The sequence below is a fragment of the Stegastes partitus genome, unplaced genomic scaffold (assembly GCF_000690725.1).
Source record: "Stegastes partitus isolate 25-593 unplaced genomic scaffold, Stegastes_partitus-1.0.2 Scaffold1536, whole genome shotgun sequence".
Classification (NCBI taxonomy): Eukaryota; Metazoa; Chordata; class Actinopteri; family Pomacentridae; genus Stegastes; species Stegastes partitus.
Window position 1 is genome coordinate 46351 of NW_007579267.1, and position 21673 is coordinate 68023.

Genomic DNA, 21673 nt, shown 5'->3' on the forward strand with positions numbered 1-21673 from the left:
GATGGATGGATGGAGGTTTGGAAAGAGAGAACAGCTTCTGAATCCAAATCCTGCGGCAGGTTTTTAAGGCATGTTGTCTCTACAAACAAAAAATAATAATTTATCCGAGACAGAAACTGTAAAAGCAGAGAGATTTCCAGCTGTCCGATGGTCTTTGAACTACTCATGAGTGGAATTCTGTTGTGAAAATTAACTAAAACTAAGGTTAAAATCATCATAGAAGTCAGTTGCACCAGAAAATCATAATTCTGCGCTCTGTGTTGCAACTGAGAGGCCATTGTAAGTAGTAGAATATATGTATAGTATGTAAAATGACTATTATTTCCAGTGTGTGTATCCCCTGTGGACACTTGGAAAAGTGTTTTGCATGTTTATTCCATGTTATTCTTTATTTATGGCATCATAACTGTTGTACTGCATCAAGCCACGGTTGTGCCGTTTCCACGGAGGTGCAGAACTTTATGTTGCAGAGAAAAATGAGCCCACAGCGAGTAGAAGCTGCAGACGCTGCTCGGGGGTTCAGAGGGTTCAAGCTTTTTTTTTCCAAGCAAAAGTAGAAAACTATCAGCCGCCTTTTAATGTTGCAGAGCTGACTGGAGACCTGTTTCATACAAGTGGATGCAAAGTAAATACTGTTTTTAAACCAGTTACTCAGGTGAAAGAGAAGTAGGACATTTCACTCTCACATGTAAAAACAAACAAACAGCTCAGAATTGTGCTTGACCCGTGAACGAGTCACAGACGCATCTGCAATTTACGAGCAGCGATAATTTGTGAAAATGTGCCACTGTGACCGAAAACGGTGCAAATTTCTTTTGTGAAACCAGCCTGTGGGTTTTGTGTTTTTAAATTTGTGTGGATGTGGCTATTGTCTTATCAACAAAATATTTTACATAATCCGGCCGAACAAGACTGTTTGTTGTCTCGTGGTTTATTGAATTCGTTGCGTGACAGAAAGGATGCTTCAAACCAGAATCTGCATTGATAAAAACGGGGTTGTCCTTTTTTTATTCTCGAGCTCTTGTCAGGCAGCATAAGCGCCGACATTCTCCTCAAGTCGTTTCATTTTGCTGTGCAGAACGCCACAATCAGCATTCTGCAAAACCTACGGTATCATTTGACCAGCAGCCCGATTATATAACTCACCCAAAGGTCTGCATCGGCACAGCAGGACAAAAAAAAAAAACAACAGGAGAAAAGAAAAAAAAATTCTTTGCATATGAAACTGTGAGATGAGACTGCGCCGATCAATGTTGTATTATGAAGCCCAGCGAATCTGTTTGCACAATCGTTTGATGAATGATGCTGTCAGGCGGCTGTTTCGCAGCAGCAGCGAGGGTCCGGCCGAGGCTGTGCGTCCCGTCCGTTTGTCCCGAGCAAACAGGGGAGCTGTGTGCTGCTTGGCTGCCGCTCCGCTCGCCTTGTGTGTGTGTTTGTGTCCCTTTTTCTGAGAATTGAGAAGCAGAGACTCTGGCAAAATACCTTCCTGCCGTCTCTGGTGCCAGCGCAAGACGGCCCGCCGCCCACAAAGGGAGAGTTCTGTGTGTGATCGTGCATATGTGTGTGTGTGTGTGTGTTGTGTTGTGTTGTGTTGTGTTTGGCAGAGCGTCTGGTTGCCGGGGTGTTCTCAGGCTGTTTCCGAGGCCCGCTCTGCCAGCGCTGCGTGCATGCTCGTGTGTGTGCATGTGCGTAGGCTTCGGTGTGTGTGTGTGCGCGGCGGCTCTGCGGTGGGTCATGACTCAAAGGAAGGATTCAGAACACGCGGTTCTGAACTCAACAGAAGGCCCAAGGGACAAATACAACTCAGCACAGCACTTCTTCCTCTGTCGTTCTCCCTCACAATCCTTTCATCATCTCTTTTTCTTTTGCCTTTTGTGCCTGCCTCTCCGTCTCCTCACTGTGTGTGTGTGTGTGTGTGTGTGTGTGTGTGTGTGTGCACGCTAAACAAAGGGACGGTTTTACTGACGTGCCTCAAAACACATGATAAATAAAGCTGCTCCCTTCCCTTCCTGGTCACAGAGCAACTGTGGGGAGGTGCTGCGTATCCGCCGGGTGCTGATGAACTCGCCAGAGATCGTGTCCATCGGCCTGGTGTGGGACTCGGACCACTCGGACCTGGCAGAGGACGTCATCCACAGCCTGGGAACCTGCCTGCGACTGGGAGACGTAAGGGAACCATGCACATTATGCACTTGTGACGACACGTTAACTTATGCGTGAGCAGCCGAACCGACATAAATCGGCGCACGCGTTGCTCTGAATTTGCGTGCGAATGAGCCGGAGGGGCTACTAACTGTCGCTGTAAATTTGAGGCCTTAACAGTAGAAAAAGAGCAGAAATGGATCATTGCATTTACGGTGCCTACTGTGGCTCCTAAGGCGTGGTTCTTGGGATGGCAGCAGATTTAGATATTTCAACAAATATCAGTTGGATTGCTGTGAAATTTACTGCAGACGCTCGTGATTTACAGAGAACACGACCCGGTGATGCTCTGGCTTTCTCTGTGTTGCCACGAACACCAAGTCTTATTTAAAGCTGCAGCATTGGACGTCTACATTCAAACCAAATGAGCTCACACTATGCTGGTAAAGCCTACCCGTGGTACATACATCTGTCTGTATTTAACACTATACTAGAGGTTTAAATCTGGTTTCAAACAGCAGTGATGGTTTGTGCTGAAGAGGGGAACAGAGGGGGTGAAGCTACAGCTGCTGGGAGTAAAAACCTATGAGGTGTCCAAGAAAAGTTCCTGATGCTCCAGATAGAAAAGAAACTGCAGAGGAGGAATTACAGTTAAAGAAGAAAGTGATGAGGCATTAAGGTGTCCACAGTGTTTGTGTAGTACCTCTCTTTGCCAGAAGGTGGAGACAAACGATCAGCACTGCAGGTTTGAACATAAGCTCCTTGTTGGTGCAGCAGCATGTTCATGTATCTGAGCACAGCCAGGCTTTCTTGGTAATGTTTTTATTTAGGCGAGGGCCGAAGTTCACGGAAGATTGAGCCAAATGTGAACGTGTGGTGGTCGGACTGAGTTTCCATCTAGTTTCATTTTCTTCCTTATGTCTGGCAGCTGTTGTGTTTGTGTTAGTCGTTTGTGGTTGAACGAGAAAATGAGATATTTATTCGAGCTTTGATCTGATGCCGTCGTGTCTTAGTTTAGGTTTCAGGGAGGCAATACAATAAAATGTCTTGTTCTGTTTGGAAGAATAGTTAATGATTCTGTATTTCCTGCATTGCTGTGGATTGTCAAGGAAACAAGGAAGGAGGCGGATTAAAAAAAAAAACAGTGGGCTCTACATTTCTAAAAACACCAGTACATGTTGTAGCTTAAAAATGCAAAATATTCCAGGAAGATGTGGGTTGTTCTTCTCATAAACACCCACGAAACCCTATTTGAAGGCACCACAGCTTCTTGACTTATCGAAGTTCACCTCCTCAGAAATGCCATCATTTCAAGTTTACAGTGTCTAGAGTTAAAAGGGTTGCTGTAGTAGATTCACATGGAAGCCAAACCGCCTCAGAAATACGACTCCTTCTTCCTTAGACTGAACTATTCAACTCCATCCGACTGCTAACAAACTAACGACACCAGAAATGTAGCTGAACCTGAATTGGAGGTACTAATACTCAATACAAATAGCCATGTATTGTGTGTGTGTGTCCACGTACACAGTAATAAATACGATCACAAAACACAAATATGTGCATGCTCAGTCTGAAAAACAACAAATTACAGCCACACACGACACCCAGACCTCCATTTGTCTCACATGGAGCTTGGAGACGTTCTTCATTCATCTCCTGCTGCAGCTTTTACATTTTACACGCCACACACGCACACACACACACACACACACACGCACGCACACGCGATCACACACGTGTCCGACCCCTGATATTCCGTGTCATGACTGAGTAATGCTGATGCATTTTAATGCCACTGTAACGTCTCCGGCAGCATTCTGAAGTGATATCCATGAATAATGGATCAGCGAATATGAATATGTGTTATAGTGACTCAAGTCTTCTCCCTCTTTCCTATCTGCCGTCTTCAATCTTCCGTCTCCGCCGTGCTGCCGTGCCTCTTGTTTTCATCCCGGCTCTTGTGGTATGAAACTGGCTGTTAGATGCGAATCTGAGGCGCAGTCTATTGAATTTGCTGCTTCGGTTTAGCCGTTTAAAAGTGAATCCTCCCGTATCCCTGCTCATTGTCTTCTCAGATTAGATAAACGAGGCGCTCAAACTGTTCTGCAAACTTTGTTTTTCTCTTATATTAATTGAGTATTTGTGAGCTGGTCAGTGAGATGTCACCTTGGGATCTTGAGTTGTCATTGGAGCAGCGTTGAGAGCAGCAGGTGAAGACAGATTAGGTGGGCTTAAACTAGCAACGCTAAAAATCGCATTGTTCTCCATCGCATGTAGAAGCAGCTGCAGCAGGTGACCTTACTGAGACATCAATGTGAGATGTGTGCAGAGTTTGTGGAGAGCTGCAGTGTGTACGCAGGCACATTGACAAGCAAAGCCAGGAGTTTTGAAGGATTGCTGCATCTATACACTAGGTGAGCAAAAAAAACAAAAAAAAAACCGAGCCTGTATCCACATTAACTCCTCTGTCTCTACTGCACATCTCTCCCCTGCACCTCCTCCCTTCCTGTCTCCTCCCGCTCCCTCCCCTCTCTCCCTCTCTCTCCCTCTCTCTCTCTCTCCCTCCCTCTGCCTCTGTAGTTGTTCTACCGTGTGACAGAGGAGAGGGCTCGCCAGGCGGAGCTCTACTTGGTGGGCATGGTGTGCTACTACGGCAAGCACTACTCCACCTTCTTCTTCCAGACCAAGATACGCAAGTGGATGTACTTCGACGACGCCCACGTCAAAGAGGTGAGACACAGTTCGGCGCCGGCATGCGGCAGCACGAGGAGGATGCGCTGCGCGGCATCTGCTGCGTCTTCAGTGGTGCCTGTGAGAGCAGGACTGAGCAGAACGGCGCTGTGTGCTGCTCGGAGTGCTGCTCCGTCAGGGCTTTTTTGCAGTGGAGGCGGCTTGAGATTGATTATGTGCTGGAGGTCTGGTCCGTGATTCAATCTCGGCGTCACGTATGCGATTTGAGTTGTAGTTCCAGGAGGGATGAGAATTTGCCCGGACATGTGTGGATTTACATGCCCTTGACTCTTCTATTAGTCACACTTCACACTGGAGGTCGTATTAGATTATTGAGCGAATGACAAAGTGTGATAATGTGATATCAATAAGGGCACACAGCAGCACACAGTGTGTTTGACCTTCTGCTTTTGGTGGAATATGCGTAATGTTATATCTTAATCCGGATAGATTTACTTTCCCTCTGTGTGTGCCTGTATGTGTGTTAATGTGTGTGTTTGTGTGTGTGTCCCCCTGCTGCACCTCCAGATCGGCCCTAAGTGGAAGGACGTAGTGTCTCGCTGTATCAAAGGCCACTATCAGCCCCTGCTGCTGCTCTACGCTGACCCCCGTGGGACACCGGTGATACTGCAGGAGAGCCCCAACCCCTGTACCAGCTCCAACCCGCAGCTCGAGCTCCAGCACTGCAGCAGCAGCAGCAAGGCTGGTTACGACAGCGAAGACTCCGGTACAGCAAACATGATACTCTCTGCTACAGATGAGATCAGATCAGATTACTCTGCCTTTATCATCCGAGGGCCACGCAAGGTTGCGGCTTTAGAGCGCTGACCTTCAACCCTGTAATCCAACTTCTGCTTTTGTGCCCTGCAGAGCCTGAACTTATTTTTCCTGCTTTTGACTGTAAACATATGCAGATGCCGGATTAGCTGAAAGGTCGTCTCCGCGTGTCTTTCAGGTCGGGAGCCGTCCATATCCAGCGACACTCGCACCGACTCGTCAACGGACAGCTCGAGTCACCGCGCGTCACGCAGCCGGTCCCTCCACCAGTCGACGGGCAGCCACCTCTCCAGCGAGTCCCAGACCACGGTGGTCTGCAACTACGACATCGGCACACCGCCGCTCGGTGCCGACGCTGGAGGTGAGGCCGCCGGTCCGAAGTCACTCGCAAAGTAATGGTTCGAAAACACACGAGTGACTGCAGTGTTTTCAGAGAGGAAGCGCTAAACTGTGATACTTGTTGTTGGTACAATTAAGAGGTCAGTTTTCAAGTTTCAGTGGAAGCGAAGCCGCCGTGCTTCATCACTGCAGACTCTTCAGGTTATGTGCCTCGTTAGTGGTTGTTCTCACTGCTTTTCTTTTTTGCACTGCTGCCTACATAATTGCTCCCCGTGGGATAAATAAAAATGTTATTGGATTTTACTTTCCCTTCCTTTCCCCTCCCTTTTCTCCCACGTTCAGAGTCAGCAGTGGAGGGTCCTCCCCGCCCTCCCTCTCCCCCCCTGCAGGAGTACAAGGAGACGGCCGTCTTCCTCCTCTCCTCCCGCAGGCCTCTCACCTCCTCCTCCTCCTCCTCCAGGCCCCTGTCTTCCTCCTCTTCGTCGGGAGTCGGGGGCTGCGAGGGCGGGGCTGGGGGGCCCCACTGGGAGGATGAGAGCACCAGTAGCGAGAGCAAGTCCAGGTACTGCAGCACCGAAACACACCTGGAGTTTGTAAGCAAGTTTTATAAATTCATAATGGAGATAATTATTTGAGTAGCGCTCCTCTGCAGGTTTATCCACAGTGTGTGCAGCTCTGGTAGCAGCATTTAGATCATTTACTTAACAACAATAACGTAAAAGCATCTCATTACAATCCTGTTTGATTAAGCTGAAGAAAGTCCGTATCAGTAGATGTTCTGCAGTAAGATGTGATTTATTATTTTGTACTAAATTGTTAATGCAGATGGTTTTGTAGCTGCAGCTGGTTAAAGCTGCTAGTTTACCTACTTTATATACAGTTTGGCTCCCAGGAGTCACAAGACAAATCTGTGGGAGGGCTGCAGAAATGATTAATGGGCGAGATGGGTTTGTTTTTTTGTGAATTTTTGGATAATTTAACCTCTTAAGAACCTGAACATGAAACCTTAAGAGCTGTAGAGGGGAGATGTGTCCAGAACCAGAAGCAGATTTTTTTTTAAAAGCAGTTTAACAATGCAATGAGGTTTATAAGCTCGTGAACTTTTAATGCAAAACCCAAACCTGAATCGTAGCTGGTTACTGCAGGTGTCAGATAACCGGAGCAGAAGAAATTAAAAGTCTGGAAATTGCATTGAAGTTCACGTCTTGAGCGAAACGACAATTTGCTCCATTAAATTAATTTCCACCTCCTTCCTGGTATTTGCACAGAAGTGTTGGAGTCACGCTGCCACTTCTAAATATAATGAAGCAAAATAAAAAATTAGGAACTGCTAATATAAAGCAGGCTTCCTGGAGGCTTAGGTGGTCACATATTCCATTTACTGTCTGATAATATATGACCACAGCTAGCATGAAGGTTTTACGCTCTCTCTAGACGTGTTCATGTTTACCAGATGTTTTATATCTGATTCTGTAGCATCACATCATTTCCACAGATGTGAGTCATCGTTGCAGTAAATGGTTAAAGCCTCCTGACTGAACTGTAGTTGAATTGTCATGTGTTTTTTTTAAACTTTTTTGAATACCTTCTAAAATTAGTTGCTCTACTTTCTTTCCAGAAGGTTTTACTTACACCTTTTGAACAGTTTTTCCAAACGCAGAGCAGCTCGCAGACATGTCCGGAGTAACACCCTCCTCTCCTTCTGCCTCTAGTTCTTCTGGAGGCCGCTACAGGCCGACCTGGAGGCCCAGGAGAGAGGCCCTGAACATCGACAGCATCTTCACCCGACAGAAGGGCTCCTCTCTGGGCTACAGCACTCTGCCCGGCCCCCCTCTCCCCCCGGAGCCCCAGGACTCGCTCCCCTCGGCGGGCGCCGCTCCACAGCCGGGTCTGCAAGAGACGGAAGGGAGGGAGCTCGGGGAGTTGGAGGCGGGGTTTGGGCTGGTCGGGCAGCCCAGGTCTCTGGGCGGCGGGCGGACGATGGGTCCCCCTGCCCCTCCACCTCTGAGAGGGGTGGAGCACCAGCCACGTCTGATCCAGAGGATGGAGAGTGGCTACGAGAGCAGTGAGAGGAACAGCAGCAGCCCCGACAGGTAGGAAGCTCGCAAATAACAATTACTGTCTCCCGGCCTCGCCGTCCGTCGTTCATCATGTCTCGGTCACTCTTGTTTTTCTCTTCGGTTTCACTCCGTCAGCACGAAATGTGACAAGAACGAGAACGAATGATCCGAAAGTAACGTTTCGTAACAACAAACGTTCGTCTGCGTTGTCTGCGTGATCAACATCTTCTCTCTTGTTTTTTTTGTTTGTCTCATTTTCATGCCGTCTTCTTCTCCCTCTGGCTTTTCTCTCTGTTGATTTTCCTTCTCTGCAGGGAGGTTGGGCAACAGAAACGGGTGCTGATGTCAGGACCTTCATGGCGTTCGGTGCCCAAGTCGAAGAGCAGCAGTGCCATCCTGCAGGAGCTGCCTTCACCCAGCTGGACCGGCGGCGGCGGTGGCGGCGGCACCAACATAGGTGTGTACCCGTGCATGCGTCCGCTGTAACTTGCGTTGGGTTTGATTGATGATTTAATTTTCCAACCTTTTGTTGTTCCCAGGCTCAGGGCGCAGTGAGCTGGACGAGCTGCAGGAGGAGGTGGCGAGGAGAGCCCGCCAGCAGGAGCAGCAGAAGCGCAAGGAGGCGGAGCGCGAGGCGGCCATGGGATTCAACCCCAAACCCAGCAAATTCATGGACCTGGACCAGCTCCAACACCAGGGTATGGACGCAATGGGCATGAACAGGAAGAAACGGAAGGGTAGCGATGGGGAAAGTGCGTAGATGTTTTTGAGGAAAGCAGCGAGTTAAACAGAAAACATATTTTCTCACTTACCTCCAGCAGACTGTTAGTTTGGTTTTTATTTGCGCAAGTTTTAGGATTTAAACTTCTGAGCTCCAAGCAGTTTTCTGTATTTTTATTGTTTTCGTCACCTGTTTAATCACCGTCGGCTCATTTCTCACTGCGATATGAAGTCCTGCATCTCTACGGAAACGGCACGACTCAGAAATGTCGTCTCTGCAATATGAAACAGTTATAATGCCGTAAATCATAAAGAAGAAAAAATTAAGGTTAAATTTCTTATTTATTTTCTTAAAAAACAAAATGAAATCAGCACATACAACATTTTTAAAGGTGTTAGCAATACTGGAAAAATACTGGGTCTCTATATGCTGTAGATGCGTTAATTCTTGCATATTTAATTTGTTCTATACTCATCTTTTATCTGCATTTTATTACCTGCAGTTCAGACGAAAATGATCTAAATTACTATCATAAGACAGTTAGTTGCAGTTGAGCCACTGATGGCTTCACAGGTTTACCGATGAGTGCAGATTTTTTTTGTTTTTGGCATAATCTGATTAGAGAAAACGGTTTATTTTTGCCAAATTTTTTAATTCAGACATGTAGAATATTCCATATAAGACAGCGCATCACTGATGAGTAGTTCAAGGACTTTTGGAAAATTGAGAATCCAGCATTTCTTTCTGGTTTTTGTCTCAGATAAATGTCGTTATTTTGGCTTTTTATTTTAAAGACAACATGCTATTTTTGGAGCTCAGAGGGTTAAAGCGTCCGTTTCTCCAGAAGTTTCCAATGAAAACGGTTCATGCATCTGCGTAACTACTGATAAATGAGAAAATATGCTGTGAATGGAAATATGTGCGATTAGAAGGCGAAGGTCAAAAGACAACTGCATTTAAAGCTGCACCAACCTTGTGTGTACAGTAGAAACCCAGACTGCACAGACTCACTTATTATAAATTTAGATTTCAATCTGAATTCCAAAAGGCGTGCAAATGTTTGCCTTTGCATTTCCGAGGCTACTCTACTCTCCAGCATTTTGTCAGGGTGTTTTTTTTTTGTGTTGAAGTCCTGCCTGGTGCAGCTTTAAGGTCACATTATCACCTGTTGTGGAGTTTAGCAGTCACAGTGACTTGTATGTCCGTGCTTCTCGTCTGACCTCGTCTTTGTCCTCGTTCCCATCTGTTGGTCTGTCTCTCCATCTGTCTCTCTACGTTGGTTTTTTTTATTTGTCAATTTGTTCAGTGTGTTTTATGTCAGTGTGTTTGTGAGTGCAAGTGTGTGTGTGTGTGTCTCTAACAGTTCCAGCTGTGTTCAGTGTAGCTGAACAAAAAGCAGAAACCAAATCCCCGTCAGATTGGGTTTTTTTTCTTTTTTTACAAACATGGAAACTCCTGCGGGATGTTTACTGACCAGCGTCGAGTGGGGAAACTCTTTCTAGGTGACTTCCATTTAGACCCAGAGAATTCACAGTGTGTGTTTTAGCAAAAAAAAAATATGACGTGCGTGTTGTTCTGTCTTTTGTCGTTGTGTATTTATGTGTTTCTGTTTATACTCATAAACATGTGAACACAAAACCCCACATGTACACTTTGCATACAGTTACATGTATGTTCTTGTGTGTCCTCGTGTGAGTGTGAGATCGTGTGTTTCAGAGCTTGACACCCGAGACTTGGACTCGAGTCGTACTTTGACAGGAGCTGCACTAGTTTTCCTCTCCCTGTGAAGTCAGTGACAATACGACCTGTGACAAGAGTCGTGTCTCATCTCGTGTGGTTCTGGAGGAGCTGTGGAGTCATCAAGTGACATCCTCAGTTTAGTGCAGATTTTTAGAACAAACCGGGGGCGTAGACTTGGGAAGACGGGCCTTCGTAGAAAGCGTAGAATCAGGTGTTTTTGGAGCCTGATGGGGACGCTAGCAGCATAGCTCTATGGATAACAATGTTGGTTTGCAAGTCCAGCATTTTGATGAATTATCTCAATAACTTTCGGATGGATTGTCCTTGAATTTCCCAAATACATTGATGATCCCCAGAGGATGAACCCTACTGACAATACCTTGACATTAGCCTCAGCTGATCTCTGTGTTTGCAGTGTAAGCACACACAAAATTAACATTTAGCTCAAAGCGCTGCTTAAAGCTGAGGTAGGCGCTACTGTTTCGGGGGCATAGCCTTTCAGCGTTTTGTAATCCAAGTGGTTTGAAACTAGACTTCTGCGCCTCCTCTTGGCTCCGGTTTCGGGATCCGACTGGAGGCTTCGGTCAAACGCAGAAGCTTTTCCACCCAGATCAGATGAGGGAGTACAGAGAAGTCCTCAGCGGGAAGCGTTGGACGTGGCGGCTGAGCGGACGAACAGAGGAGTTCCACTCAGGAGAGCAGCGTTTGAAAGTTGACTTTTTAGCTCGACTATTTTTGCACGTTTTGAAGCTCGTGATCGGTTAAATGGAGGGAAGAGATGCAGGAAGAGGGCTGTAGTCTGAAATCCTGGCCTTTCCTTTGCCTTTTTCTAGACTTTTACTTGCTGTGCACTCTTTCAAAGCCCCTTGGATGACTTGTTTATTCTGTCAAGTCCACAAACTCCATCGGTTTTCAGCCCTAAATCACTTTGCTCTTAACTTGCTTTCAATGAGAGCTTACTTACTTTAGACTTACTTAGTCCGATATTTCCAACCAGCACTTGTGTGGCCACTCACACTCTTGAGCTACTCATGCTTGGACAATCTCCACAGATCAGACTGTTAGAACTATATTTGCATATTGCGTGTTGACTTGTGCAGACTTGTGATTGGACTCGGCCGAAATGACTTCAGACTTGACGTAATTGGCTCTAAAAGCAGCTCCCCAAAATGTTCCCGTACGAATGTCTGTGTGTGTTTTCATCCAAAAATGAGATTCCACTGTGAGGAAATCTGTGTCTGTGTGAGCGCGAGTTTTGTCCAAACTGCAGGTGCGCAGGTTTTCCCCTCCAACTCAGCACTAACTAAATCTATATCAGGGATTATTATGTCGTGTCCTGTCTGTCCTACTGTGTGTGCTTCAGTGTGTTCAGCCTCATGTACCTGACACACACACACACACAAACACACACACACACCCCTGTGAGCACACTCAACCTTGATGAAGTGAAAGGACGACTTGTGAACGAACAGATGGCATCACTATCGGTGCGATTATGTAACAGAATTTAGGTTCCCACATCCATATCGATGGATTCGGGCGGACTCCGAACAATCTGCCTCAGTGTTTTTAGAGGACGTTACAGCCAACAATAACAACAACAGAGCCGCCATCAGCCTCCCCTCTATTCCGCTTCTATCAATCAAAAGTCTGTAAACTCGCGCCAAGACGGGCGATGGCTGCTCTTTTGTTGTCCTCTAATGCATCTTTTTTTTATAACCAACTAACACCGTTCAGGGTGCGTTCACAAGGCTACACACTAAGGAAAGCTCTGTCTGAAGGAAATCTTTTGACTTTTTTTCTTCCCCCCCTGTCTGGTGTCTGTGGCTTCATGAACGTAGCCTCAGTTTTGCTCCTCATCTATCTAATGTTGACTTTTTTGACTCACTAACTACAGTCCCAGTTTACATATTGATGCATTGACGATAGAGTTGTGAAGTGGGAAGAGACGCTGGAAGGAAAAGTTTTCTCGAATGATGCCCTTAATGTCGTGAGAGTCTCCTTGGAGACAATACAACTGCCAGCGTTGGCACAAGTGGAAATCACAGGATAATTGTAAAAAAGTATAAAAAATAAAAGTCGCAAACTCTGACTCAACAATATCTGCAATACAACAATATTAAAGTGCATTAAACTGATCAGGGGTTCGCTTTTTCGCTGATGACCTTAAACTCTTCATTCGTAAAAGCATGAAAATGCCGTTCCCTCTGTCAGACTCATTTTCGGGATTCGTTTTGTTTGTGAGAAAGCCTCCTCTTTCTGCCAGTTTGATACAGCAGAAAAGGCTCTGATACCCAGCAAATCCGGCGAACGCGGAGCTGTAATTGGGAACAACATACTGCACCACAGATGCTAAATTCATCTGAAACGAGCCAGAATCTGGACATCAACCGATCGAAGGCGTTTGATCAGGCGTCTACAAAGCACAATAGACAGCTCAGACAACAACATTTTAGGCTCGATAATTAGTTGTTTCTCACCGAAAATGCACCTGAGGAGGTGTCTGTGTGCGTTTGATGCTCACGCGCTTGAATCTTGGCTATTTTTTGCACTGATTTAACCAATTCTTTGAAGTTAAGTTGAGGCTTAGTCGATGCAGAAAAATTGAAAGAACGCCCAAAAACAAATCGGCCCACTTTGCAACTCTATATATCCATGTGTAAAATACACATTTACCTCCAGTAGAGGACGTAATGCATGCCGGCCCCCCTCATAACCACTCCTTCTGCTCTGCTTCTCTTCTCTCCTCTTGTCTCACCTGTTCTTTCATTTTGTCCTAATCTGTTCCTGTCATTCCTTCCCGTGTTTTCTTTCCGTTCCCGTCACTCCTCCTCCTCCTTCTCGCTGCCACTCTGTCGTTATATCTTTTTCTGTCTTTTTCTCCTTTTTTATCTCCCGCTCTGTTGTTAACATCCTCAGCTGTGCTCAGACCCCTGCATGAGGCTAACGCTCATAGCGGATTGGCTGTAGCTGCGTGCATGAGGAGCACTGGGGGCCCAATCAAACGCAGGCAGGAACAAGAAATGGAACGGGAGACAGGAAGCGCCCGCCCACAGGGGCCTCGCAGGTACCACCACTGTCCCCCTCTGTGTGTCCACGGCGGTGCCTGTCTCGAAACCACCTCCTCCCTTCACCTCCCCTCCTCCCTTCACTTGGTGTGTGTCCTCAGCTCGAGCCGTCCTCAAACCCACCTCAGGACTCCTCTGTGTGTGTCCTCTGGGTGCTGGCTGTCTTAAAACGCCTCAGCACCCTCATATGTGTGTGTCTTCAGCTCTGGCTGGCCAAAACTCCCAGAACCCCCTTGTTTTTTTTTTTTGTAACCTCCTCCTCCCCAACCCCTCCTCCCTCCGAGCACTGCACTCTTCACATCCTGCTGTATGTGTGTTTGTGTGTCTGGATGTGTGTGTTTTCAAAGCGCACACCCTTGACTATATACAGTCGCTCCTTATCCCCTTTGTGTTTGTGTGTTTGTTGCAATGCAGTAAAAAAAAAAAAAAAAAACCTGCTTTGCTGGGCTCCGTGTCGCCATCGAGAATAAAAAAAGAGAGAGGCAGAGTTGCTCTCTGCTTTTCCGTGCTTCACTGCTTCCCTTCATTGTTGTTGTGCTGCTCTTTGTAGCTGTGTGCTGCCAAGGCTTCCCTCTGCTCTTTGTGTGCTGCTGATCCGTCCTTCTGTGTGCTGGAAAGCTGCAGTCCGTCGCCGTGTTTCCGTCCTGTGTGCGGCTGTGCGATTGCAGTCACAGATGCTGCGCCGTGGCTTGTCTTCTTGCTCTTTGCTGCTGTGTTTGTGTGTTACAGTAAGTCGGCGTGTTTCCCCTCTGATGTGTTCGTTTTGCTGTGCGAGGAGGGGAAAGGGAGCTTCAGCAGTCAGCCAAGGAGTGTCACAGTTAATATTTAAAACAAGAGAGGTTTTAGAATATGAGGTAATGGCCTTTAATATATTTAAAATAATGATTATATAATATTAGCCAGACTTGTGAGGTCATATAATGGCGTCTAAGCACCTCATTAGGAACCACTGATAAGAAGTATTCAGAAAGTGCACTTTTAGGAGGATTCAAAAAATTATATAATCATACCTTTTAGAGCTGAAAGGATTAGTCGATTAATTGATTTAGCCATTTGGCTGTTTTGACAATTAATCGTTGGAACCATTTTTCAAGCAGAACTTGCAGCCGTTCCCTTCGTCCAACTTCTTTGTTATGAGAATTTGTTCTTCACCTTCTTGTAACCCAAAGATCAACTTTGGCTAAATTAAATTCTGACATTCTCTCATATTTTCTGGGATTTTATACAGCAAAAGATTCACTGATCAAATAATAAACCAAATGCATAGATCATAGTGATGTCAAATATGAATAAAATCAGAAAAATTGCGACACAGAACAAAGATTTTTTTTTTAATAACAGCGATTATATGATAATAATTGTAAAGGTTAAGTCTCCTGTGTGGAGTAGAGCCATTATCAGGATCTTATCTCGTTTAATCCTCTAAACCCTCGATGCAGTTTCTCATTTTTCACTCCAGTATAAAGTCTTGTACCTCTATAGAGCCACAACTACAAGTAGACAGAACTCCAAAAGGTCCTCTGTGCAGTGTGACAGAAGTCTTAAAAACTCATTAGTTATTATTTTAAATGTGAAAAAAACTAAGTAAAAGATTTCTTCAATACCCCCACAAGTGCTACCAATAATGTAAAAAGTCACGGCTCTACATGCTTAAGATTATTTCACTATTTACATTTTTAATTTGCTTCCAGACTCGTCTCCAACCTGCTCTGTGTAAACACAGCCTGCAGTTCAACCTAGTTCAACCAAAAACTCTATGAATTTTTGTTGTGAGACTGTTTATCACAATTGGGTTACTGATGGCTTTCTGATTGTGCCAAGGAGTGCAGAATTTTTTGATTTTTACAGAATCTGATTAAAACGAACAGTTTTTGAAAAATGTTTAAATAAATGGTTTTAATTAAATATCGCAATTTTAGGCTGGGATTTGGTGACGTTTACGGCAAATCACAGATAAAAATGTAATTTCTGTTTTGTCAGTTTTGGTGATTAAAAAAATAAAAAATAGCTTTCTCTTGTAACCCACTGTCAGATGTTGGGGTTCAGAGGGTTAAAGACCTCTAAAGGTCATTGAAGACATTCTTAGATCTTGTCAGGAGTCTTTCTGCTGCACTGAACCATCAGAACTTCATCAGACGTGCTATCTTAGTCGTGTTAATATTGATTTAGCCTCATTAGAACTCAGCTCAAACTGGAGGAAAACTTTAAAAACAACAACAACAACAACAATAATAATAAACTGTAAATCCGAGCTGTTAACAGCGGGAGTGAAGGGAAAAGAGGAGGTGAAGGTAAAGCTGGGCGCTCAGCCTCTTTTATTACCTTCCTCCTCTCCTCTATTGATCAACATAAGCCTCTGATTTATAGCTCGCTGCTGCAAAGCCTGCTGGGTAATTACTAAGGCTGAGAAGAGACAGGAGAGTTAATGTGGGGGATGGGGGCTGGCACCCACATAGACACATGTGTCCGAGCACAGAAAAATAGACGCACACAAATTTACAGACGTGCTGTTCACACGTACCAACACACACACACACACACACACACACACACACACACACACACGCAGGCCGCTACACTGATGGAGTGCGGAGCGTGTAGCATGTCTCTGCAGAGAGGACCCACTAATGTTCAACATACATCATATCCTCCACATATCAATGTATGTAAATCAATAAAGTGATGTAGTGGCCCGCTGAGGCCGTATGACTCTTATGTCGTGGAGAGCCACATTCGTTTTTCGGCGCTGATATACTGCAGCCCGGCGCTCGAATGCAGCGAAGGAAAAATCTGATTAAAGTCAAATCTGCGGTTGTTTGAGATGGAAGATCAGACAGTTAAGTTTGTGATCCGTCACTCACTGGAGCTGAGCTTGTGCCTGACTCATCAACAGCATGGCCGTGAAACCCCGAACGCAGAGTGATGCTCGCACAAGGCTGCATCATCGCGTGTCTGCGGCTGTTTGTTGCGTGCGAGCTCGTGCGTGTTGGTACGAGTGTATCTGCTTGTTTATCCCGGTGTGCTGTTGTGACCTTCCCTCTATGCAGTAACTCACCTGACGTCAGAGCAGCTCTGTTTTTTGTTGTTTTTTTTTTTTTTTGTTCCTGCTGCTGCTGCCGGCTGACTGACACCCTCCCTCCCCACCCTACCTCCTCCTCTTGTGTCCTCCAGTGAACAGCCTGGCCCGGTCCAAGTACTGCTGACGCCCAATCAGGAGGAGGAGGAAGAGGACCAGGCGACGCCCAGCCAGGACGCTGCTCTGGGCCAGGACCCGCCCCCTCCGCCCTACCGACCCGCTCCCCCGCGACCCCCGCTCACCCTCAGCATCCCTCACCCCTGCGCCCCCTCTTCCGGCCGAGGGGAGGCGGCGGCGGCGGAGGCGGAGGACGGAGGCGGGAGGAGAGGAGGGGAGGGAGGCGAGGACGGGAGGGAAGGGACGGGGGTGAGGCTGTGCGAGCTGCTGCAGGCCGGTGGGGTGAGCGTCAGGCCTCTGGGGAAGCACTTAGCCATCTCTCTGCCCTCGCTTCCTCTGCGTCTCTGGGATACACACAGCGCCACGCACACCTCGCACTCCGCACACCTCCCACCCACGCACACACACCCTCCCCCTCCACCTCCCCCGCCTCCCCCGTCTCCCCCCTTGGAAGGTGAGAGGAGGCCTCCTCCCGTCACGCCACTCTGGCAGCCGCCCCGGCCCCATTCCCCCACCGCCGCCGCCACTCAGCACTGGCCGAGGCACGAAGCCGCGGCCTCGGACGGCGCCACTCGTCACTGGTCCTCCTGGAGTTTGGACCGCCCCGACGCCGTGGTGACGCCGTATGACACGCCCCCCGACCGCTGCGTTCCCATCAGGCCTCCGATGCCCAGCAGTCAGAACTACAGCTACAGTTGCCAGTCCTCTCCGGGGCACTACGGCTCCCAGCATGCCCCGGGGCGGCACAGCGATCCCTGCTGCGAGCGCGAAGAGGCCGAGCTGTCTGAACTCGACTCCCTTTACCAGGCCAGTCTGCTGGCTGGGAAAACAGGTACACACGAGACACGGAGTGTAACACAAAGCTCAGAAAGGTTCCCATTCGCCCGACAACAGCCCAGCAACACACACCAACAGTTTGTAATTGAATTGGAAAGACGGCGCGTAACGATTAGCCGCTCAATCGATTAATCAATGGTGCGAATGTTTGTCATCAACAATTTTCGCAATCAATTTATCGTGTAGGTCGTTTATTAAGCAAAACAGAAAAAAAACTGCAGACAGCGTCTTTGGGAAGAGAAAATCAAATTAATTTACAGTCATGAGGTTCGATTACTGCGAGAGGCAAAGTGGTGAATGTCCAAAGTCACATCTCAGACGCTCGCTGTTAGAAACAACCGATTCCATACCTTCGTGCTGAACTCTAAGCGGGTTAACAGACTTAAACTCTCAGCGCTCTGTAGTTTAAAAGCCTCGATGGACCAGGTTTTAGCTCCGAAAACATGTTGCTCTGTTAAGTTTAATGGGTAGTTCGTCATTAACCGTTTGTGTAAAAGTGGGTTAATTTACTGTAACTAACTGCACGAGGCTTTACTACAGAGGTTAACGTCAGCTGTGTGCAGATAGATGCAGAACTTTCTCATGCAGGTTATTGGTTTTTTTTTTTCCTAAATCAACATCATCGGTGATTTTTCTTTCACTCCTGTCCTTGAACTCTCTGCGTGCCGTCGCATTACTCAACTAACTCACAAAACTTTATTCACTTCTTGCCAAAAACCTCCAAAGATTAATAACAGGAAACGGTTTATAATGTGACAGTAGATGAATATTAATTAATCGAAACATCCTCGTGTGTGTTGCTTCAGTGACGGGCCGGAGCAGAACTAAATCATGCCTATGTTTTAGGCTACATACATGACGAACGCCTCTAACTTGTGCCGTCTCCACGTCTGTGTGCTTTCAGGCTGCAGCCCATCAGAGAGGCTCATATCCCGGGTGGGAGGGCAGGCTCGCTCCAAGACCCCCAACGCAGACATGGAGAGGAGCGTGTACGGGGCCGACTGCACCAGCACCCCCACCTACCTCAACAAGGCAACGCCTCCCATAGCCTTTTTCTAGCAGATATCCCCTCACGTGTTCGTAGGCCGTCGCTCGGATCCATTTGCCAGCGTCTCACAGACATTTTCTCCCTCCGCAGCCAATGACGTTGCGGGATCTGCGTTTCGGGGCGGAGCCTGATGATGGGGAGAACCTGAGGCGAATTGGACGCAGCCTGAGCGGCACGGTGGTGACCTCGCGTCGCAGCCGCCTGACTGCAACCCGCAGCTTCGTGAGTGTGACTTCCTGTGCTCTGCCGCCTCCTTGTGGCCGTGCTGATGAACTGCACCTGCCTGGTTGTCCCGCATTTTACGCATTGCTTCTCCCTGTGCTCTTCTCCCCCCCTGCTGTTTGTCTCGTTTCTTCCTTTTGTCCTGCTTTTCTGTTTCCGGTCTGTCCTCCGACTCTCCCTCTCTGCGTCTTCTCTTTCTCTTCTGTCTCTCTCGAAGGTGAAGCAGGCTGATGTCAGTGCCTCTCCTTGCTTACTTCCTCTCTTCTGAGTCCCTGTTGCTATTCCACCACTATCATCTCCTCCATCCTCTTCATCACCAACACCTTCTCATCACCACCTCCCTCCACCGCTTCACAGGTAAACACTGCGCTGAGCTCCAACGAAGTTTTCTTTGAGGGAAAATGCTGCTTGTCTGCACTTACTGGACTTGTGATTGCGCTGCTTTCTGTGCCAGATAAGAGCGTTTGACGGAAAATTACAAATCAGATCAGAATCTCAAAGTCCTTTCTATGTATTTCATTAATTTTTCTCATCTGGCACAAAAGTAGGCGAAGCTTTAATTTGCACAAAGCTGCGTCCTGGGCACTGATTTATAACGACTGTGACGAGCCAACGGGGATTTTCACTCCTCAGCAGATCTGTCATGTGTCAAACTTATTTCAAACTTAATTGGGGAAACTTCTAAAATTCTATATATGACCAACGTGACAACCAAATCAAAGAAATCAGTGTGTTGCATAAGTCACTGCCCAGACTTTGTCCCGTATTTAACAAAACAGCATTTTTTTGTCATTAACAGTGTCTCCCCAGTACTAATCGTATTTTTAATGGTGCTGAGAATATCTCCTTCTTTTTAATTGTGTACCTACTGCAAAAAACCTGTACATTTTATACATATTAATAGTTATTTTTATTGTGTAATGTGTAGCTGCAGTATAAAAACAACAAATGTTAAATAAATCCATAAAATCCACCAGTAGCTGTTACCCTGGGCCTTGTCCTACAATTAAAAACACTTTAAAAATATGTTAAGAGACTTTTTTTTGCCACTTTTACCCAAAAAGCAATAAAAAAATGTTCTTCTCTGTTAATTAAAGATGTAATAACCGTCATAACTCTTAATTTAAGGCGTCCATTATTTAAAAAAAAACACCTCTTTTTTAAATTAACCTGTTTATCTTTAACCTTTTTCTTTAACATAATGAAGTAAAAAGGATTTATTTCCTCAAACAATCTGTTCCAATTCATTCTCATACGTTCTCTGTTAACATTACAAACTGACACTAAAAGCACATAAACAGAAATACGTTTGTGAATCAGTTTCTGCAGTTTATATAAAAACACAACTAACAGTCGTTAACGCGATCGCAAATGAGCTACGAACGTCTGATGCTTTGGCAGGAAAACTACCGACTCGTCTCTTTTGTTTGCGTTATCTAAGGCCTCTTTCCTTTTTTTTTAAAACTCAGAATGTGGCAAATAGTCTGACAAGCAGAAGTGTCAGCTCAGGTTTTTACACTCCTTCAGCTGCACGGTGTAAGAAATCACACCTCACAGTGGGTGCTGAGGCTAATGCATTCTTACAGGAGGCTGTTGTGCGCGCCACATACTAATTCTCTCCAGCGGATACTCTTCTAAACGTCTATTGTGAGTGATATTTTCTAAACAACAACTTGGAGCCGCTAACTGCTGGTGTGATGAATGCACTTAAACGTGATGTCTTCAGCTCTCAGGATGAAAAACTCTGATGTTTTTCAGAACAGATGTGTCAAGTTGACTCTTTTTATTTGACAAGTCGAGTATTTCTCCGATCAGAACTTGAAATTAACATTCGTGAAGACGACTGAACTGCTGGCAGCTGAATAAAACAAAAAAACATCAACAAGTCAGCACATTAATAGGAGGTGATGAGCAAATGTTAGAGATTCCCTGATACTGTATTCCCATCTGATTCAAGTATCTGCTGATTCGACCAAAATTGTTTTCCTATTTCAAGTTGTAGTTTAACTTAAAGCCTTGTGAGGCTAAAGGGTCGCCATGACAAAGACTTCTGTGATGCTCCATGACCTCCAGCTGATTGGAACTCGTTGGAATCGACTCGGGAAGCGTTCCTACTGAACATAACAGAGCCGCCGTTGCAGCCAGCGTTAAACAGCAACATTAGCTCAGGTCAACGGTCGTCTGCGCTTCGTTTGTGTTCTAAGTTAATAGATTATAGATTAATAACATTTATAAAGAATTCAACGCTTGCATCCCGAGTGTCCTGCCACAACGTGTGCTCTGCCGACAACACCTCTACGACAGCAGATGTAAACAAAGGATCAAACTTTGGTGTGTGCCGATACCAGTCACTTAACTGGTTGACTGGGCCCAATCCTGATTTCTGAGACATCCCTAGCAGGTACAGTACACAGATGTATTGGATTGTTTTGCTTCCATCGACTGTTCTCCCAGTTCTGATCGTTCTTTTAGAAGTACACTTCACAAACTAATTAGCGACTTGCTGTGAAGTCTCGCCAGCTCTGCTGCATGTGGTGCCGACAGGGCCGAGAGTGTTATCGTGTGGCGATGACTCACAGAACACCTCGACCTCTCGTTCTGCGGTCGGACGAATCGAGGAAGGTGCTTCGCCGCTCCAGTTCGGCGTTTAGGTTTTTAGTTTTTTAACCTCTTCAGACCCGGCCTCTTGTTTAAGATGCATTTGTTAAAAGAGAATAAAAAATAAATAAATATTAAGAAAATAAAAAAACATGTTAAAAATATATTCAAAATATGAAAATAAAAATAAATTAA

General features: G+C 46.2%; 1 protein-coding gene across 1 annotated transcript in view; it reads left to right on the forward strand.

Annotated features, from left to right (window-relative positions):
* The window catches only part of usp54b (ubiquitin specific peptidase 54b), a 67802-nt gene that overhangs the window by 44506 nt on the left and 1623 nt on the right, over nt 1-21673 (forward strand). Inside the window, exons 8-19 of the mRNA XM_008300407.1 lie at nt 2020-2166; nt 4726-4875; nt 5404-5602; nt 5831-6013; nt 6334-6553; nt 7704-8084; nt 8366-8508; nt 8591-8749; nt 13432-13579; nt 16752-17605; nt 18515-18642; nt 18749-18880. Of these exons, the coding sequence (XP_008298629.1) occupies nt 2020-2166; nt 4726-4875; nt 5404-5602; nt 5831-6013; nt 6334-6553; nt 7704-8084; nt 8366-8508; nt 8591-8749; nt 13432-13579; nt 16752-17605; nt 18515-18642; nt 18749-18880 (2844 nt within the window). The remainder of the gene's footprint in view (nt 1-2019; nt 2167-4725; nt 4876-5403; nt 5603-5830; nt 6014-6333; nt 6554-7703; nt 8085-8365; nt 8509-8590; nt 8750-13431; nt 13580-16751; nt 17606-18514; nt 18643-18748; nt 18881-21673) is intronic.